This window comes from Tursiops truncatus, chromosome 4, assembly GCF_011762595.2.
Source record: "Tursiops truncatus isolate mTurTru1 chromosome 4, mTurTru1.mat.Y, whole genome shotgun sequence".
Taxonomy (NCBI): Eukaryota; Metazoa; Chordata; class Mammalia; order Artiodactyla; family Delphinidae; genus Tursiops; species Tursiops truncatus.
In genome coordinates this window covers 95,013,511-95,028,313 of record NC_047037.1, presented here as the reverse complement: position 1 = coordinate 95,028,313, position 14,803 = coordinate 95,013,511, and the positions used below count along the sequence as shown (strand labels likewise).

The following is a 14,803-nucleotide window of genomic DNA, read 5'->3' as shown; positions in this document are numbered from 1 at the left end:
CCTGTCACTGCTGTGGCCTCTCCCGTTGCGGAGCACAGACTACGGACGCGCAGGCTCAGCGGCCATGGCTCACCGGGCCCAGCCACTCCGCAGCATGTGGAATCCTCCTGGACTGGGACATGAACCCGTGTCCCCAGCATCGGCAGGCGGACTCCCAACCACTGCGCCACCAGGGAAGCCCAAGGGGGGGGGTGGTTTGTGGTCTTTTAAAACAGTATGATTGCTTTGATATTTCGTAGAAAACTTTATTTTGAAACATTAGTCTACTGACCGTATTTATCTATATTAAGTTCTCCAGAAGCCATGATTTTCAAGTTTGAATTTTTATATACCAAGTGAAACAGGAAATAATTTTAGGGGGAGAATTAATTTTTTTTTTTTTTTTTTTGCGGTACGCGGGCCTCGCACTCACTGTTGTGGCCTCTCCCATTGCGGAGCACAGGCTCCGGACGTGCAGGCTCAGCGGCCATGGCTCATGGGCCCAGCCACTCTGCGGCATGTGGGAATCTTCCCGGACCGGGGCACGAACCCGTGTCCCCTGCATCGGCAGGCGGACTCTCAACCACTGCACCACCAGGGAAGCCCAAGAATTAATTTTGTAAAAACAAATATTGGCCGTGAATTTATTTGGATGGCCATTTAAGGCCTTTATTATACATAAAATGTTAGTGGGAAGGAAAAAAAATCCGAATAGATTTTATTGAGAAAGCCTAGTATCTCATTTGGAGCATCTTTTAAGTGATTTTGGTTTCTGAGGAACTGCAATTACTGGAGCCTTGTTTTCTGCAGATACATCAAGGGAGCTGTTTTCTTTTTATTTTTAAAAAAATTTACCAAAACTCAAAAACTGGCAGGAGGGAAAGGCAGCAAGAAGTTCCTGGGGCAATACAACATTTGTGAGAAACAAGGAAATATTTACTTTAGCACCTGCACCAGGGTCTTGTACCACCTATCAATACTGAATAACAATTCAAGCTCTTTGTCTCCCTCCTCCCCTGCCTCCCTCATTTCTTCCTCTCGGGACCCTAACAGTCTACTTTCCCTGATTCCCCTGTGATCTGAAGTTGGCATCCCTATTCACATGGTCATCCAGCCCCAAACCATAGCCTGGTTGGGGACCCCTTCATTGCTGCCCACCTCCAACCCGGTGCGACCTGAGCATTCTGCTTTAGCAATGCTGCGCAGGCCTATTTTCTTTCTGCTTACTTTCTTCTTTCCCACTGCCTCTGCCCCAGGGTCACGTCAGTTCTCTCTTGGGCCATTTCAGTGGTTTCTCTCCTCCTTTGAGCTGCTTCCGGATTAATTTTGCGTGCCCCAAATTCTTTCATGTTCACTCAATGTTTATTAAAGACCAGTGTGTCAGCCTGTTACTGGAGGTGCTCCACCCAAAAACACCAAGTTACCTTTCACATTTAATGTTATGGTCTTCCCTTGACTATCCTAGAAGGGACTGTAAGCTTTCATCTGACACCTTTTCTTTAATTCTTTGCTCATTGTTGTTCCCTCTTCCTATAAATGCTGTGGATTGAAACCTCATCCATTCTTTGGGGCCAACCTCAGATGTCACCTTCTTTGCAAAGATTTTCCTCATGACCTCATCTTGCCCTTCACTAGAAGTTCTTTTTAGGACACCCACTGAACTTTGTATCCCTCATGATATTTAATCATAATTGGTTTCTTTTAATATAGCATGTGTGTACTTACCTTATCATTCTTAAAAGATTATAATGTACTTGAAAGGACAGACATAATCATTCATCTTTAGTTCCTGCTAACTCCTAGCCATGGTTTTAGCAAGTAATTGGACTTCACTACAAAAATTGTGTGACTCCATTAAAGTATTTAAGATAGGAAAGAGCAAAATTCCTGTGCTTATCCGACACAATGGACAGTTGTGCAGCATAAAGAAATTACATATATGTAAATAGGCACATACATGTATGTATACTTGTCATTTTGCTAAGACGTATTTGTTTCAGTATGGAAGTTTACAGGACACCGCTTTTTATTCCTGGGCTGCATCCAAAAAAAAAAAAAAATTGTTGCCCGTATTATAATTTGAGGACAGAAAAAAATGGCTTCAACATCTCTTTCAGTTTGGGATTTGGCCAAAAGGTACGTTGGCAAACGCTTACTAAACTGAGAGGAGACGGGCCTTTAAGAACCTCCCGGAGACTCCTTGGCTGGGAGACGCCTTGGCTGGGGCTGGCGAGAAGCTCGGCGCAGGGCGGCGGGAGGGCTGCGCGGCGCGCACCTTCCAGCACTTTCCTACGCCACGGAACCAGGCCAACCTGTTCCCACCGCCGCCTCCCGCCTCCTCGCCGCCCAATGAGGGCGAGGCCCACGCTACGCGCCCTCTTCCCGGGCGCCTAGGCCAGGCTGGGAGCGCGCCGAGGCTGCGCCGGCCCCGACATCCGTCGGCTGGCGGCCGGGTCGGGGGTCCGAGGGCCAGGAGGCCGCATTCCCTCGGGGTTTCTAGGTGAAGGGCAGGAAAACAACCGGTCGGTCTGGGCGGGGCCGGGAGGGCGGAGCGAGGGCGGAGCGAGGGCGGAGGGCACATTGCCTCATCCTGTACATTTTACTGGAAACGGGGCGCATCCGGAGGAGGGGCCGGGAGGCTACCCCGACGCCGCCAATGGGCCGGTCGGGCGCGGGGGAGGCTGGCAAGGCGGTGGCCTCTTTTCTCCGCCCCTGGCCTCGAAGGCCGGTTAAATAGTCCGGCAGCCCGGGGCCACGCCCGTGCCCGCGCAGTCCTCCAGCCGATAAGTCCCCGAACCCATCACGGCCACAGCCGCAGTCGGGAGGCAGCCGCGCGCAGCGAACCGGTGGCGCAGGTGTCTGGGGTCCCCGAGCACCGATCCCGGGAGTATGATCGTGGACAAGCTGCTGGACGACAGCCGCGGCGGAGAGGGGTTGCTGGACGCGGCCGGCGACTGCCGCCTTATGACCAGCCCACTCAACCTGGCCTACTTCTACGGCGCGTCGCCACCCGCCGCCGCCCCCGGTGCCTGCGACGCCGGCTGCTCGTCGTCTGGGCCCTCGGCGCCCGGCTCGCCCGGCTCCGACTCGTCCGACTTCTCTTCTGCCTCGTCCGTGTCCTCCTGCGGGGCGGTAGAGTCCCGGCCGAGAGGCGGCGCCCGTGCCGAGCGGCTGCAAGGTACCCACCGGCCCCGGCGGGGCGGCCCCAGGACCCCTGTTTGCGGGCGGCCCACCCGCGGGGAGGGGGGGTCTGGGCCGCCCAGAAGCGAAGTACCTCGGCCAGGTGTTAGGTGGCCTCGGCGCCTGCTTTAGAGGAGGTACATAATCACACTGGCCGTTATTATTAGGCCACTACTGGATGCCTTGCCCCGTGCTGGGCGTTGAATATCACTCGATGCCCTTTGACCGTCTGTGAAATCTGGGCGCCTTCTAGCTGACCTGGTAACTTGAAACACAGAGCTCTGACTTCGGGTGGGGGGAATGGACCACGTTGGGTTTTCTCTTTTTTTTAAAAAAAACTTTTCTTAAGGTATAATTCACATGCTATGGCGAGATTTTGGATCTGATGTAGGTGTACCTTTTTCTTGTGGCTGTTTTAGTGAAAGGCTGTAGCCGGCGATAAGGGTTTGGGTACTGGGTTGAAGGTCGTGATTTATTTCTTTCTAAGTACGTATTTGTGGAAATTTTAAGTAAAAGGACCTTATAAAGAAAAGAAACCGATATTATTAAGATGTAAGGTGAAGCTGGACTGAAAACCTGTTTAGAGTCTGTGATTTTCCGAAATCTGCCCAGAATTTCTTCGGTTTTTGTTTTGTGTGCTTTAGAATGGTTGAACCGTCTGTAGCAGAGAAAGGCGTAACGTTTCCGTTCTGCGGCTGTGAATTGTTAGCTTCTTTTCTTAATGAACGGAGTTGCATAATTTGGGGGAAAACAGGATGTCGCTGTAGGTGAACCAAAGAACGTCTAGATAATCTCAAATTTTGGAAAATCTATTCAGCATGATTTTAAAGAGCGTTCTCTTTCAGGTATTCCCCACGGCTGGCCACTCCTGTTTTTTGCTTGTGTTTTAGTTTAAAATGTGATTTGTCATTTTTATTTAAAAAAGTGATTTAAACCACTCGGTTGTATAACATGCTCCCTGTATGTTAAGTGTGTAGCAAATGCCAAAGTTGTGTGTGTATTTAGACCCTTTTTCTCCTCCACATTTGGCCTTCATCTGGCTGAAACTATTTTGTTAGTTCTTTGGTTTACCATAGGGGATTTCTGAAACTGAATTTTTCTCCCTGTGACGCTGAGTTATTAACTACTGTCATTCCAGAGAAATGCCGTGTTAGATTCTGGCAAGATATTCTTAGACTTAAACATAAAATTAACTAGTGTTTAGTTTGCTCTATCATTGAGTTGTTTCTCTCATGTATTTGATTATATATATATATGTGTATATATCTATATATTTAAAATTATGCCTTGTTTTTTGTCCCATCTTATTTTTTTCCATTCTCAATGGGGTTGCTGAATTATTCATTTCCTGACTCTTTGTGTGTTTACTTTGTGTTCAGCTCATCCCAAGAGGTTGTGACATAGTAGTGGTCAGAGTAGAATGCTGTACTCATGTACTGCATTTTTTTTTTTGTGTGTGTGATACACGGGCCTCTCACTGTTGTGGCCTCTCCCATTGCGGAGCACAGGCTCCGGACGCGCAGGCTCAGCGGCCATGGCTCATGGGCCCAGCTGCTCCGTGGCATGTGGGATCCTCCCAGACCGGGGCACGAACCCGTGTACCCTGCATCAGCAGGCGGACTCTCAACCACTGCGCCACCAGGGAAGCCCTCATGTACTGCATTTTAAAGTGTATTTTAAAGCTTAAATATGAAATGAGATTATTTCCTTTCTACTTAGAAGGCCTATGTGATCAAAAACAGTCGATGAGGGGAAATCCTGTGTGCATATGTGGAAGTGCGTTTAAGCTCAGTGAATTTAGGTAGCTTTCTTGGCGTAGCTGAACAGAGGGAAATAATAAACTGAGACATTGTTAAATGTTAGGCTTTGGTACATTGAGATCTTTGGGAGAAGTTTGTTTTGTACCTTCTTAAGTGAGTGGAATTGATAGACTTTAAAATTTCTATGTGGACATAAAGCCTTTGGTTTGAAAAGCTAAAAATTCATCATTTATTCCTTGCTCCCCCAAGGTTTTTCAAAAGTCTAGAATAATTACAGATTTATGAGAGTCAGGGTGGCAAAATCTGTGATCCTGTCTCATGGGTGGATAGGGCTGAGAGACAGAGAATTAATTTGGGTTTATCTCTCGGCTCTGGGGTTCCCTGAAACAATATTTTTATGAGCTTTAATTCATTAGGCTTCCTGGTGGGGAAAGGTATGAGGCAAGCGAGTTGAAGAGGCTTTGCGGTCTGTGAGTTGGGAACTTTATCACGTTGGATAGCTATGCTTTTGAGATTATTAATATTCATGTCTGTGAAGACACTTAATTGGGATATGTTTTGTTTTGTTTTGTTTCTTGAACAGTTGAGCCCCATATGGGGGTTGGAAGGCAGCAGAGAGGACCCTTTCAAGGTGTTCGCGTGAAGAACTCGGTGAAGGAACTCCTGTTGCACATCCGAAGTCATAAACAGAAGGCTTCCGGACAAGCCGTCGATGATTTTAAGGTGGCACGTAATTTATTTGTTTTGGGTTGGGGGATAGGGAGGTTAGCCTGTCAGTGTTATTACTCTCTGCTAACCTAGGTTGGGCAAGTCTTTTGTAGACCACGAAGTCCATAGTACAGAGAACATATTTGTCCTGCTGTCTGCTATATTGCTGTCACTTGGCCCACTGCTAGGTACTTGTTAAGTGTGCAAGAGAAATTTAATGAATAAATAAATGAAGGCAAGTTGGGGGCAAGGAAATTAATGTGGTTCAGTTAAAATGGAACATTTTGACTAGAAAGGGAAAACTCAAGTGGCCTTATTAATTTTATGTTAACCTGAGTTGAACTAAGGTGAAAGTGCAAATGGGGGAAGTTGCAAGATAGGATGGAAATTAACATAGAAAATAAATATTGCTAAAATAGCTATGTCAAAGGTTTATGGTGAACTGTAAAGAGGGGTAGAGATAAGTCTGTTTGTTGATGTATGTTAATCAGGAAACCATTTATCACACACTAAATTGGAAACTTTTTTTCCTTATAGACACAAGGTGTGAACAGAGAGCAATTCACAGGTAAGAGTTACCTCTATTTATAATATCATGGGGGCTGTAGGGTAAAACAGTGTAGTGTGATTATGGGTAAAAATTTGTGAAATAAAATTATCACAGATTCCATATTCCTTTCTTGGGTATAGAATTGAAGAACACAGTATCATATAGTGGGAAAAGGAAAGGCCCTGATTTATCATCTGATGGACCAGCTTGCAAAAGACCAGCTTTGTTACATACCCAGTTTTTGGTACGTATCTCACTATTTCCCTCTGAATACTCATTGGAAATTATTCCTGGAATAATTTTGGAAGGAAGTGCGCAACTTATTTTTTCTCCCTTTCCAGACGCCACCTCAAACACCCACACCCGCGGAAAGCATGGAAGATGTCCATCACAATGAATCCAAACAGGACAGCAGTGCTGATCTGCTTCAGAGCATTATCAACATTAAGAATGAATGCAGCCTGGTTTCCCTGAACACTGTCCAAGTTAGCTGGATGCGCCCTGGGGTCCCTCCAAGCTCCCCCCAGGAGCAGTGTCAGGACTTCCACGGAGGGCAGGTCTTCTCTCCACCTCAGAAATACCAACCCTTCCAAGTCAGCAGCTCCCCACACATGATGGATCAGGCTTCCATGTACCAGTATTCTTCACAGAACCAGAACGTGCAGCAGCTGCCGCCACAGCACTACACCCACAACCCGGCTCTGGAATACAGTCCTTATTCCAGAACTTCCCAGTCCCCCAGCTATGAACCAAACATCTTTGATGGTCAAGAACCACAGTTCTGCCTGAACCAAAGTTTTGCATCCCTTCTAAGTGGTCCCAGGGAATCTGAGAATATTGCTGTTCCCCCACAGACTGCCCCCAGCGTTCAGCAGCAAAATGATGCCCACGTGCAGGACTTCAACATGATGTCACACAGTGCCTGTGAGGCCCTGGCGAGGCATGATGCAGGCTCTGCCCCTTTAAACACACCACTGCCCTTCCCGAACATCGTCGGAAATCCAATGAACACCACACAGTTAGGGAAGTCATTTTTTCAGTGGCAAGTAGAGCAGGAAGAAAGCAAATTGGCACATATCTCCCAAGACCAGTTTCTTTCAAAGGATGCAGATGGTGACACGTGAGTATATCCCTTTATCTCATTGAGCTGATTTGGTAAGCCATGCTTGCTGGACATAGTGGGCACAGAATTTCTCTAAGGGATGCCAGCTTAGATCTGAGTGAGTGGTTGGCTAAACAAGATGACTAGTGGGCGTAGAATGATAGCTCATATTTCAAGCGAGAGTTTTCCTTTCTTTTTTTTTCTGGCTGAACAAATTACCTGTTCTAAATTAATAAAAATGTACATGTCTTTGAATAATTGGTTTTGAAAGATTAGCATAGATTGTGTCTGTAGAGCAAAATCAGATCATGGTTAGTTGGTCATGATCAACTGTGAGTTGATTTGTAGATAGAATACTGATCTGTCCTGACATCTTTGTGGTGTTGGGCAAGTTGTTTTTGTTTTTGTATTTGTTTTTGTTTTTTGCGGTACACGGGCCTCTCACTGTTGTGGCCTCTCCTGTTGCGGAGCACAGGCTCTGGACATGCAGGCTCAGCGGCCATGGCTCACGGGCCCAGCCGCTCTGCAGCATGTGGGATCTTCCCGGACCGGGGCACGAACCCGTGTCCCCTGCATCTGCATCGGCAGGCGGACTCTCAACCACTGCGCCACCAGGGAAGCCCTGGGCAAGTTGTTTAACCTCTCTATGCCTCAGTTTCTGGGCATGTAAAATGATAATACCTCCCTCAGTGGGTTTTTATGAACATTAAGAATAATGGATTTAAAGCAATCAGCATGGTGCCTGGCGTACTTATTTTTTCTGGTAACCTAATTCATCTTGTTGCAACTCAGATGTATTGTCAGCATAGCAGAAAAGACAAATTATGCTCTGTACTGTTTGATTTGAGTACACCAACATATCAAGAAGGGGGCTAAAGGAAGAATTTTTTTAAAAAAAGGATGAACTTAGTGAAATAAATAATTCACTTCTTTTCTTTTCCTTTTGTTTTTCCCCAGGTTCCTCCATATTGCTGTTGCCCAGGGGAGAAGGGCACTTTCCTATGTCCTTGCAAGAAAGATGAATGCGCTTCACATGCTGGATATTAAAGAGCACAATGGACAGGTGAGGATCTTGACAGAGGGAAATGGCAAAGTGTGGTCATGGGGACAAGATGACGGCCGGTCTCATATTTATGTGTAGATCATTTCAGAGTTCCAGACCAAGAGAGTTTAGTTAATATTAACTTCTGGATGTTGACTCTTTGTCACTGCCAACCTTGAAGTTATTAACTTTAACTTTGTAGTTATTTGACCAAAGACTAACTGGGTATAATAAAGCTGCACCCTAAGCTTATTTTAGTTTCCTTGTGTTACGGTATCTTATTGCTTATTAACAGGATTTATCCTCTCTATGTGGGGTTTTCTCCCCTCAGTCTTAGTTTAGGTTCATATTCTTTGTTACTATAGTGTTATGGGTTTTAAAAAATATTTTTTTCCTCTGAATGTCCACAGAGTGCCTTTCAGGTGGCAGTGGCTGCCAATCAGCACCTCATCGTGCAGGATCTGGTGAACCTCGGGGCCCAGGTGAATACGACTGACTGCTGGGGAAGAACCCCCCTGCATGTTTGTGCTGAGAAGGGCCACTCCCAGGTGCTTCAGGTAAGAGGCAGCGAGCCAGGCTCCCATTACCATAGGGCCAAAGGGGTACAGCTTGGATATTAGGAGTTGGATGTAGATTGCCTGTTGCAATGCTCTCTTTTGAGTTGACTTACTCCTTTCTTGGAACACTAGTAGATAAATATTTGTGTAGTTTGTCTTTTGCTGATAGATGTCTGTTTTTAAATTCTGCAGGCAATTCAGAAGGGAGCAGCGGGGAGCAATCAGTTTGTGGATCTGGAGTCAACTAACTATGATGGTAAGTGATTGATGCATTATTGGGTGAAGAAACATTCAGAGAGAGGGGCCCATTAATTCTAAGGGTATTAAGTTCAATACCAATAAGGAAGGGAGGTAATTAAAGCTAAAATATTCTATAGATAAAATTAGCACTAAGACCCAATGGAGGGATTACTCAGATTACCTTACTAGTTCTTGTGGAGCCCATATGTAGGTCATGTGAGAGGCCACCCTCAAGGTTTGTAATTATAGAACAACTAAAAGAATTGATGGGATGCTTGACCACTGCTTTCTTATGCTTTTTTCTAGGCCTGACCCCTCTACACTGTGCAGTTGTGGCCCACAATGCTGTGGTTCACGAACTCCAGAGAAATCAACAGCCCCATTCACCTGAAGTTCAGGAGCTTTTGCTGAAGAATAAGAGTCTAGTTGATACAATTAAGTGTCTGATTCAAATGGGAGCCGCAGTGGAAGCTAAGGTAAAATTCACAGAAGAGTTTGGAAATGGGATGTGGGAGAGACGTGGTTATAGCCGAAGACCTTCTTCCCAAGTGTAGATGAAAACTTCTCCCCCTTTTTATTTTATTTCTGCCATCTTTTTAAATTAAGGGAGTAGCAATGTATGGATAGTTAAGCTTAGATTTTAAAAGATCACCTCATCTGCTTTCTTGATTTGCTTTTAATCTATGGATTATTATTCAAAAGATCATTTAGCTGTGAAACGAGTGTCTTTATTTGAAAGGAAAAGAAAACGCTTGAAATTGATATTTTCATTTTGCTTCCATTGTTATACACAGATACTAAAGGTAGTGCATTTTGTAAGGGTTTCTTCATTGTTGTTGGATCTGGACTTAATCTTCTGTTTTTTAAACTGGAAAATATTTTATTATCTTTAAATTTGAGGTTTATTTGCTGAGTATTTGCTGTGTACAAGGCTGAGGTACTGAGTTAGGGGCGCTAGAGGAAAATACCTAAATCATAAGCCACTTGGGTCCTTGGGAAGCTTACTGTCTAGTAGAAATGGTGACAGATATAGCTAATTTTAAGTCTACAGGGTGGCCACCAAGTCTGGAAACATAGGCGAATACACAGTAAATGATTTCCTATATTACAGCACATGATAAAACAGCATAATCTATGTTTCTATATTTTATGGCCACCCGGTATACAAGGGTAGATGTGATAAAAGGGAATTAGGAGGAATGAGAGATTCCATGGAGCTTGGGTTGCAGTAAGGGTTTGTGGAGAAGGGGGCACTCCGAGTGAGTCTCCAAGGGTGAACCAGACATATGAGAGACTGGGTGAGAAGCATATCCAGGGCATGGTTTCTGGATGTTCATTTTTTTCCCCCTCTTGCCTTTGACAAGGATCGTAAAAGTGGCCGCACAGCCCTGCATTTGGCAGCTGAAGAAGCAAATCTGGAACTCATTCGCCTCTTTTTGGAACTGCCCAGTTGCCTGTCTTTTGTGAATGCAAAGGTACTTTTAGAAGTGTTCAAGAACTGCACAAGATTTGGAATAACCTTCTTTATACCTTCTTCAAGCTTTTGAGCTGCTTTCATGAAAGTCTCCCTTCCTGATGGGTGTCGTTTTGTCTCTTTGTCTTTAGGCTTACAATGGAAACACCGCCCTCCATGTTGCTGCCAGCCTGCAATATCGGGTGACACAGTTGGATGCAGTCCGCCTGTTGATGAGGAAGGGAGCAGACCCAAGTACTCGGAACTTGGAGAATGAACAGCCAGTACATTTGGTTCCTGATGGCCCTGTGGGAGAACAGGTGAGGGCCACAGAAGGGAGAAGAAATACTTTGAGGCATTGTTCCGAAACATAAGGGGCAGGGGCCAGCTGGCACTCTCCAGGTGGGCTTTATTAACATCTGTGTCTCAACAGTGGTCACTGTAGCCCTTTAGAGTCAGTTGCTTTGTCTCCAAAGGAAAAGTAAGAAATTTGAGGGTTTATGCATGGACCCCAAATGGTCAGAAGTCAGGTAGTCTTTCTTTTTCTTCCAAGACACAAACTTGGGTTTGGGCTAAGTCAGAATGGTTTGACATTTGGAAGTTGATGAAAGAGGAGGAACCAAGGTTCCTGCACACACTAAAGAAAGAGAATCTTAGTTTTGTGAGTAAGTGATGATCCGTCAAATATTGTGCATATTAAATGAGTCAGTATTTATAGAGTATTCAGAATAGTCCCAGGCACATAGTGGGTGCTGCTCAGTAAACATTAGCTGTTAACAATGATTTCTGTCTACTAACTGATCCTAAATAAAAAATGGGAAGGTTATTTATATAATTTAGAACCTAGAAATATTTTATACTTTAAATAAAATTATGCTTTTCTCATCATATGGTTCTACTGGATTGGCCAGAAAGTTCGTTCAGTTTTCGCTGTAAGCTGTTATGAAAAAGTTGAATGAACTTTTTGGCCAACCCAATATCTTATATTTGGGGATTGAACAGTTTCATATGACTAAACTTTTCTTGATAACAAGAACTGACTCTTTTTAAGAACTTATATATTTTTAATTTATTTTTTTAAGCAGCAGGTTCTTATTAGTTATCCATTTTATGCTTATTAGTGTATATATGTCAATCCCGATCTCCTAATTCATCCCACCACCACCAACCCCCCACTGCCAGTTTCCCCCTTGGTGTCCGTACGTTTGGAAGAACTTAAAATATTTTTGATGAAACTCTTTTCCTGGAGGAAACGAGATTGTGGCTGTGGGTTGTTACATACTTTAATAATCACAAAATAAAATATATGGAATGCAATTTAGCCTTGCCTTTGATTTACAGCCCTCGCTATGACCATAATATTATAGTAACTCATATTTGTGGAGCTCTTTATAGCTTAAAACGAATCACTTGATGATTTGTAGAGTTTTCCTGTATATTATACCACTTAATAGTTAGGAAAACTTTGCAGGGTGAAGGTTCACCTGGGAAGACTGAGCCTCAGAGTGGGTCCAGCCATAGGGACCATCATTAAATAGTAAATGGCAGAGTCCTAAGCGCACTGTTCACTTCTGGTTTGCTGTTTGTGGTGTGCAGTCATAGAGTGATGTTCTCAGGGAGTATTGAGCATGGAGAGCTGCTTGACTCTTTGCTAAATGTTCTTGGATTACTCTCCTTCCTGCTTTTGTATTTTTTGTGTCTCTGTGTGTGGAGGGAGGGTCTTTTCCTTTGCTTTTATTGTCAGACCATGGTCATTGTGTCTCCTAGCAGCTGTCAATTTCATCCCCTACTCCAGTCTTCTTTCTTCTAATTTTTTGCTTCTTATCTGCTGTGGGCTGAGAGACAGATCATAAAATTTGTCAGGCTGGGGTATAAAATCAATTACTAGACTCTGAATGAGCCTGGGGGTTTCCTGTGATCCATATAGTCATGCACAGATGCTTTAATTCTTGGATGTCACAGCTATCTTGACTCGAAGGGCATTATAATTTACTTGTGTGTGTAACGTGGGCTCTCGGTTCTTGGTTGAGGCTGACATCAAGGTAGGTGAGATATTATAATAACCATGATTACTGCATTATATTAAATGTTCTCACAAATAACAGGAGTAAAGATTAGGAAAAGAATATAGGTCTTAGTTAAACTTTTGGAGATTTTCAACCTCAGATTATTTTTTTATTTTTTTGCCGTACGCGGGCCTCTCACTGTTGTGACCTCTCCGTTGTGGAGCACAGGCTCCGGACGCGCAGGCTCAGTGGCCATGGCTCACGGGCCTAGCCGCTCCGCGGCATGTGGGATCTTCCCGGACCGGGGCACGAACCCGTGTCCCCTGCATCTGCATCGGCAGGTGGACTCTCAACCACTGCGCCACCAGGGAAGCCCGGCCTCAGATAATTTTTAATGGAGATGCTTTACTTTCTTGTACTCAAAAATCATTATAGCAGGTCTGTAGTAAACTTTAAAAGGAGTTGTAGTATTTTTATTTGTCCCCTTAAAATCTTGACACATACTGTTGCATATTTCTTCATATACTTACTTACAAAGAAACTGAAGGAGATGTGGTACTTTGATCGTAGAAAAAAAAAAACCCTTACAAATCCTATTGGTTTCCTTTCCAGATCCGACGTATCCTGAAGGGAAAGTCCATTCAGCAGAGAGCTCCACCGTATTAGCTCCATTGGCTGGGAGCCTGGTCAGCAATACTCACTGTCAGTTAGGCAGTCCTAATGTATCTGTACATAGACCATTTGCTCTGTATTGGCAAATGTAAGTTGTTTCTATGAAACAAACATATTTAGTTCACTATTATATAGTGGGTTATGTTAAAAGAAAAGAAGAAAAATATCTAATTCCTCTTGGCAGATTTTAATATTTCATACCCAGGTATCTGGGATCTAGACATCTGAATTTAATCTGAGTGGTAAAATTGACTTCAATTTAACAGTAGCTTTTGGGTAGGAGAAGGCTTTGATTTGTGGCATAAGGCATTGCTTATGTAGCTATTGCCAGTTTAAAAGGAGGTGAATTGTAAACTTTTTCTTTAAAGAAAAATGAAAGCATTTGGAAGTTAAAAAAAAAATCTGGACATAGTGTTGAGGCTTCGTTTGGCCTGATGCAGTACCTGATAGTTATTGGTGTTGGAAAGTCTCTAGTCGTTGGACTAGATGGAGGGTACCATGGTTAAAGTTTGATCTTTGCAAACTGTATATAATTGTTATTTTTGTCTTTTAAAATATTTATACAAATATTTGTACATTGGTCATTAACATGGCCACATTTGAAATGTGTAAATCAATAAACTAGAAAAGAACAAGTGGATTTTCACTATTTTTAAAAATCATATGCATTCAGAGGAGCTGTGTAATCACCGTCTCTGTAGATGAAACAGATGGAGAGTTGTTCCTTTAGTGGCTGGCAGAGCTCTGTTTGAATTGTAAATATGCTTTGAGATGAGATACATTATTTGTAGGGAATTGCATGCTGTTAAAGAGAACACCTTTTTATGACTCACTTTCTAGAGTTTATGATTTACTTGCTCTGTTGGAATGTTTGTTTTACCTTTATAAGAACAACAAAAAGTCAATATTGAAACATGTTTTACTGGTTTTCTGTTGTCAAATAATGATAACGTACCATGATGTTTCATATTACCATTCAGAAAAAAAATGCCTAATTTTTTAGTAACTTTAATTCTAATAATATTATTTTGCTTATTTCTGGCATACCCCGAGGAATGTATTTGGCTTTGATTGTGCATCATTCTTTGTAATAAATTTGATTCATGAAAAACCCTTCTTTATTTCTTTTCTTTAAAAAAAATTTTTTAACATCTTTATTGGAGTATAATTGCTTTACAATGGTGTGTTAATTTATGCTTTATAACAAAGTGAATCAGTTATACATATACATATGTTCCCATATCTCTTCCCTCTTGTGTCTCCCTCCCACCCTCCCTATCCCACCCCTATAGATGGTCACAAACCATTGAGCTGATCTCCCTGTGCTATGTGGCTGCTTCCCACTAGCTATCTATTTTACGTTTGGTAGTGTATATATGTCCATGCCACTCTCTCACTTTGTCACAGCTTACCCTTCCCCCTTCCCATATCCTCAAGTCCATTCTCTAGTAGGTCTGTGTCTTTATTCCCATCTTGCCCCTAGGTTCTTCATGATCATTTATTTATTTTTTTTAGATTCCATATATATGTGTTAGCATACGTTATTTGTTTTCC

The 14,803-nt window shown here is 43.5% G+C and overlaps 1 protein-coding gene across 2 annotated transcripts; it reads left to right on the top strand.

The window, feature by feature from the left end:
* Positions 1 to 2,651: 2,651 nt before the first annotated feature.
* On the top strand, positions 2,652 to 14,360 carry NFKBIZ (NFKB inhibitor zeta). Of its 2 annotated transcripts, none has more exons than XM_004328768.4 (12): positions 2,652 to 3,157; positions 5,503 to 5,642; positions 6,165 to 6,195; positions 6,318 to 6,421; positions 6,519 to 7,297; positions 8,237 to 8,342; positions 8,732 to 8,878; positions 9,071 to 9,134; positions 9,425 to 9,594; positions 10,483 to 10,593; positions 10,724 to 10,891; positions 13,190 to 14,360. In XM_004328768.4, the coding sequence occupies exons 1-12, from the start codon at positions 2,869 to 2,871 to the stop codon at positions 13,241 to 13,243; spliced, it is 2,163 nt and encodes a 720-aa protein (XP_004328816.1). In that variant the 5' UTR covers positions 2,652 to 2,868; the 3' UTR covers positions 13,244 to 14,360. The 2 variants fall into 2 exon arrangements, with proteins under 2 accessions (XP_004328816.1, XP_019778325.1); XM_019922766.3 differs by lacking the exon at positions 2,652 to 3,157 and adding an exon at positions 3,203 to 4,004.
* Positions 14,361 to 14,803: the final 443 nt, after the last annotated feature.

Bases quoted from the DNA above. Each gene is read 5' to 3' on its own strand.
- NFKBIZ (XM_004328768.4), top strand. From the start codon at position 2,869: ATGATCGTGGACAAGCTGCTGGACGACAGCCGCGGCGGAGAGGGGTTG. The intron at 3,158-5,502 runs GTACCCACCGGC...TTTCTTGAACAG, and splicing joins CCGTGCCGAGCGGCTGCAAG to TTGAGCCCCATATGGGGGTT. The intron at 8,879-9,070 runs GTAAGAGGCAGC...TAAATTCTGCAG, and splicing joins GCCACTCCCAGGTGCTTCAG to GCAATTCAGAAGGGAGCAGC.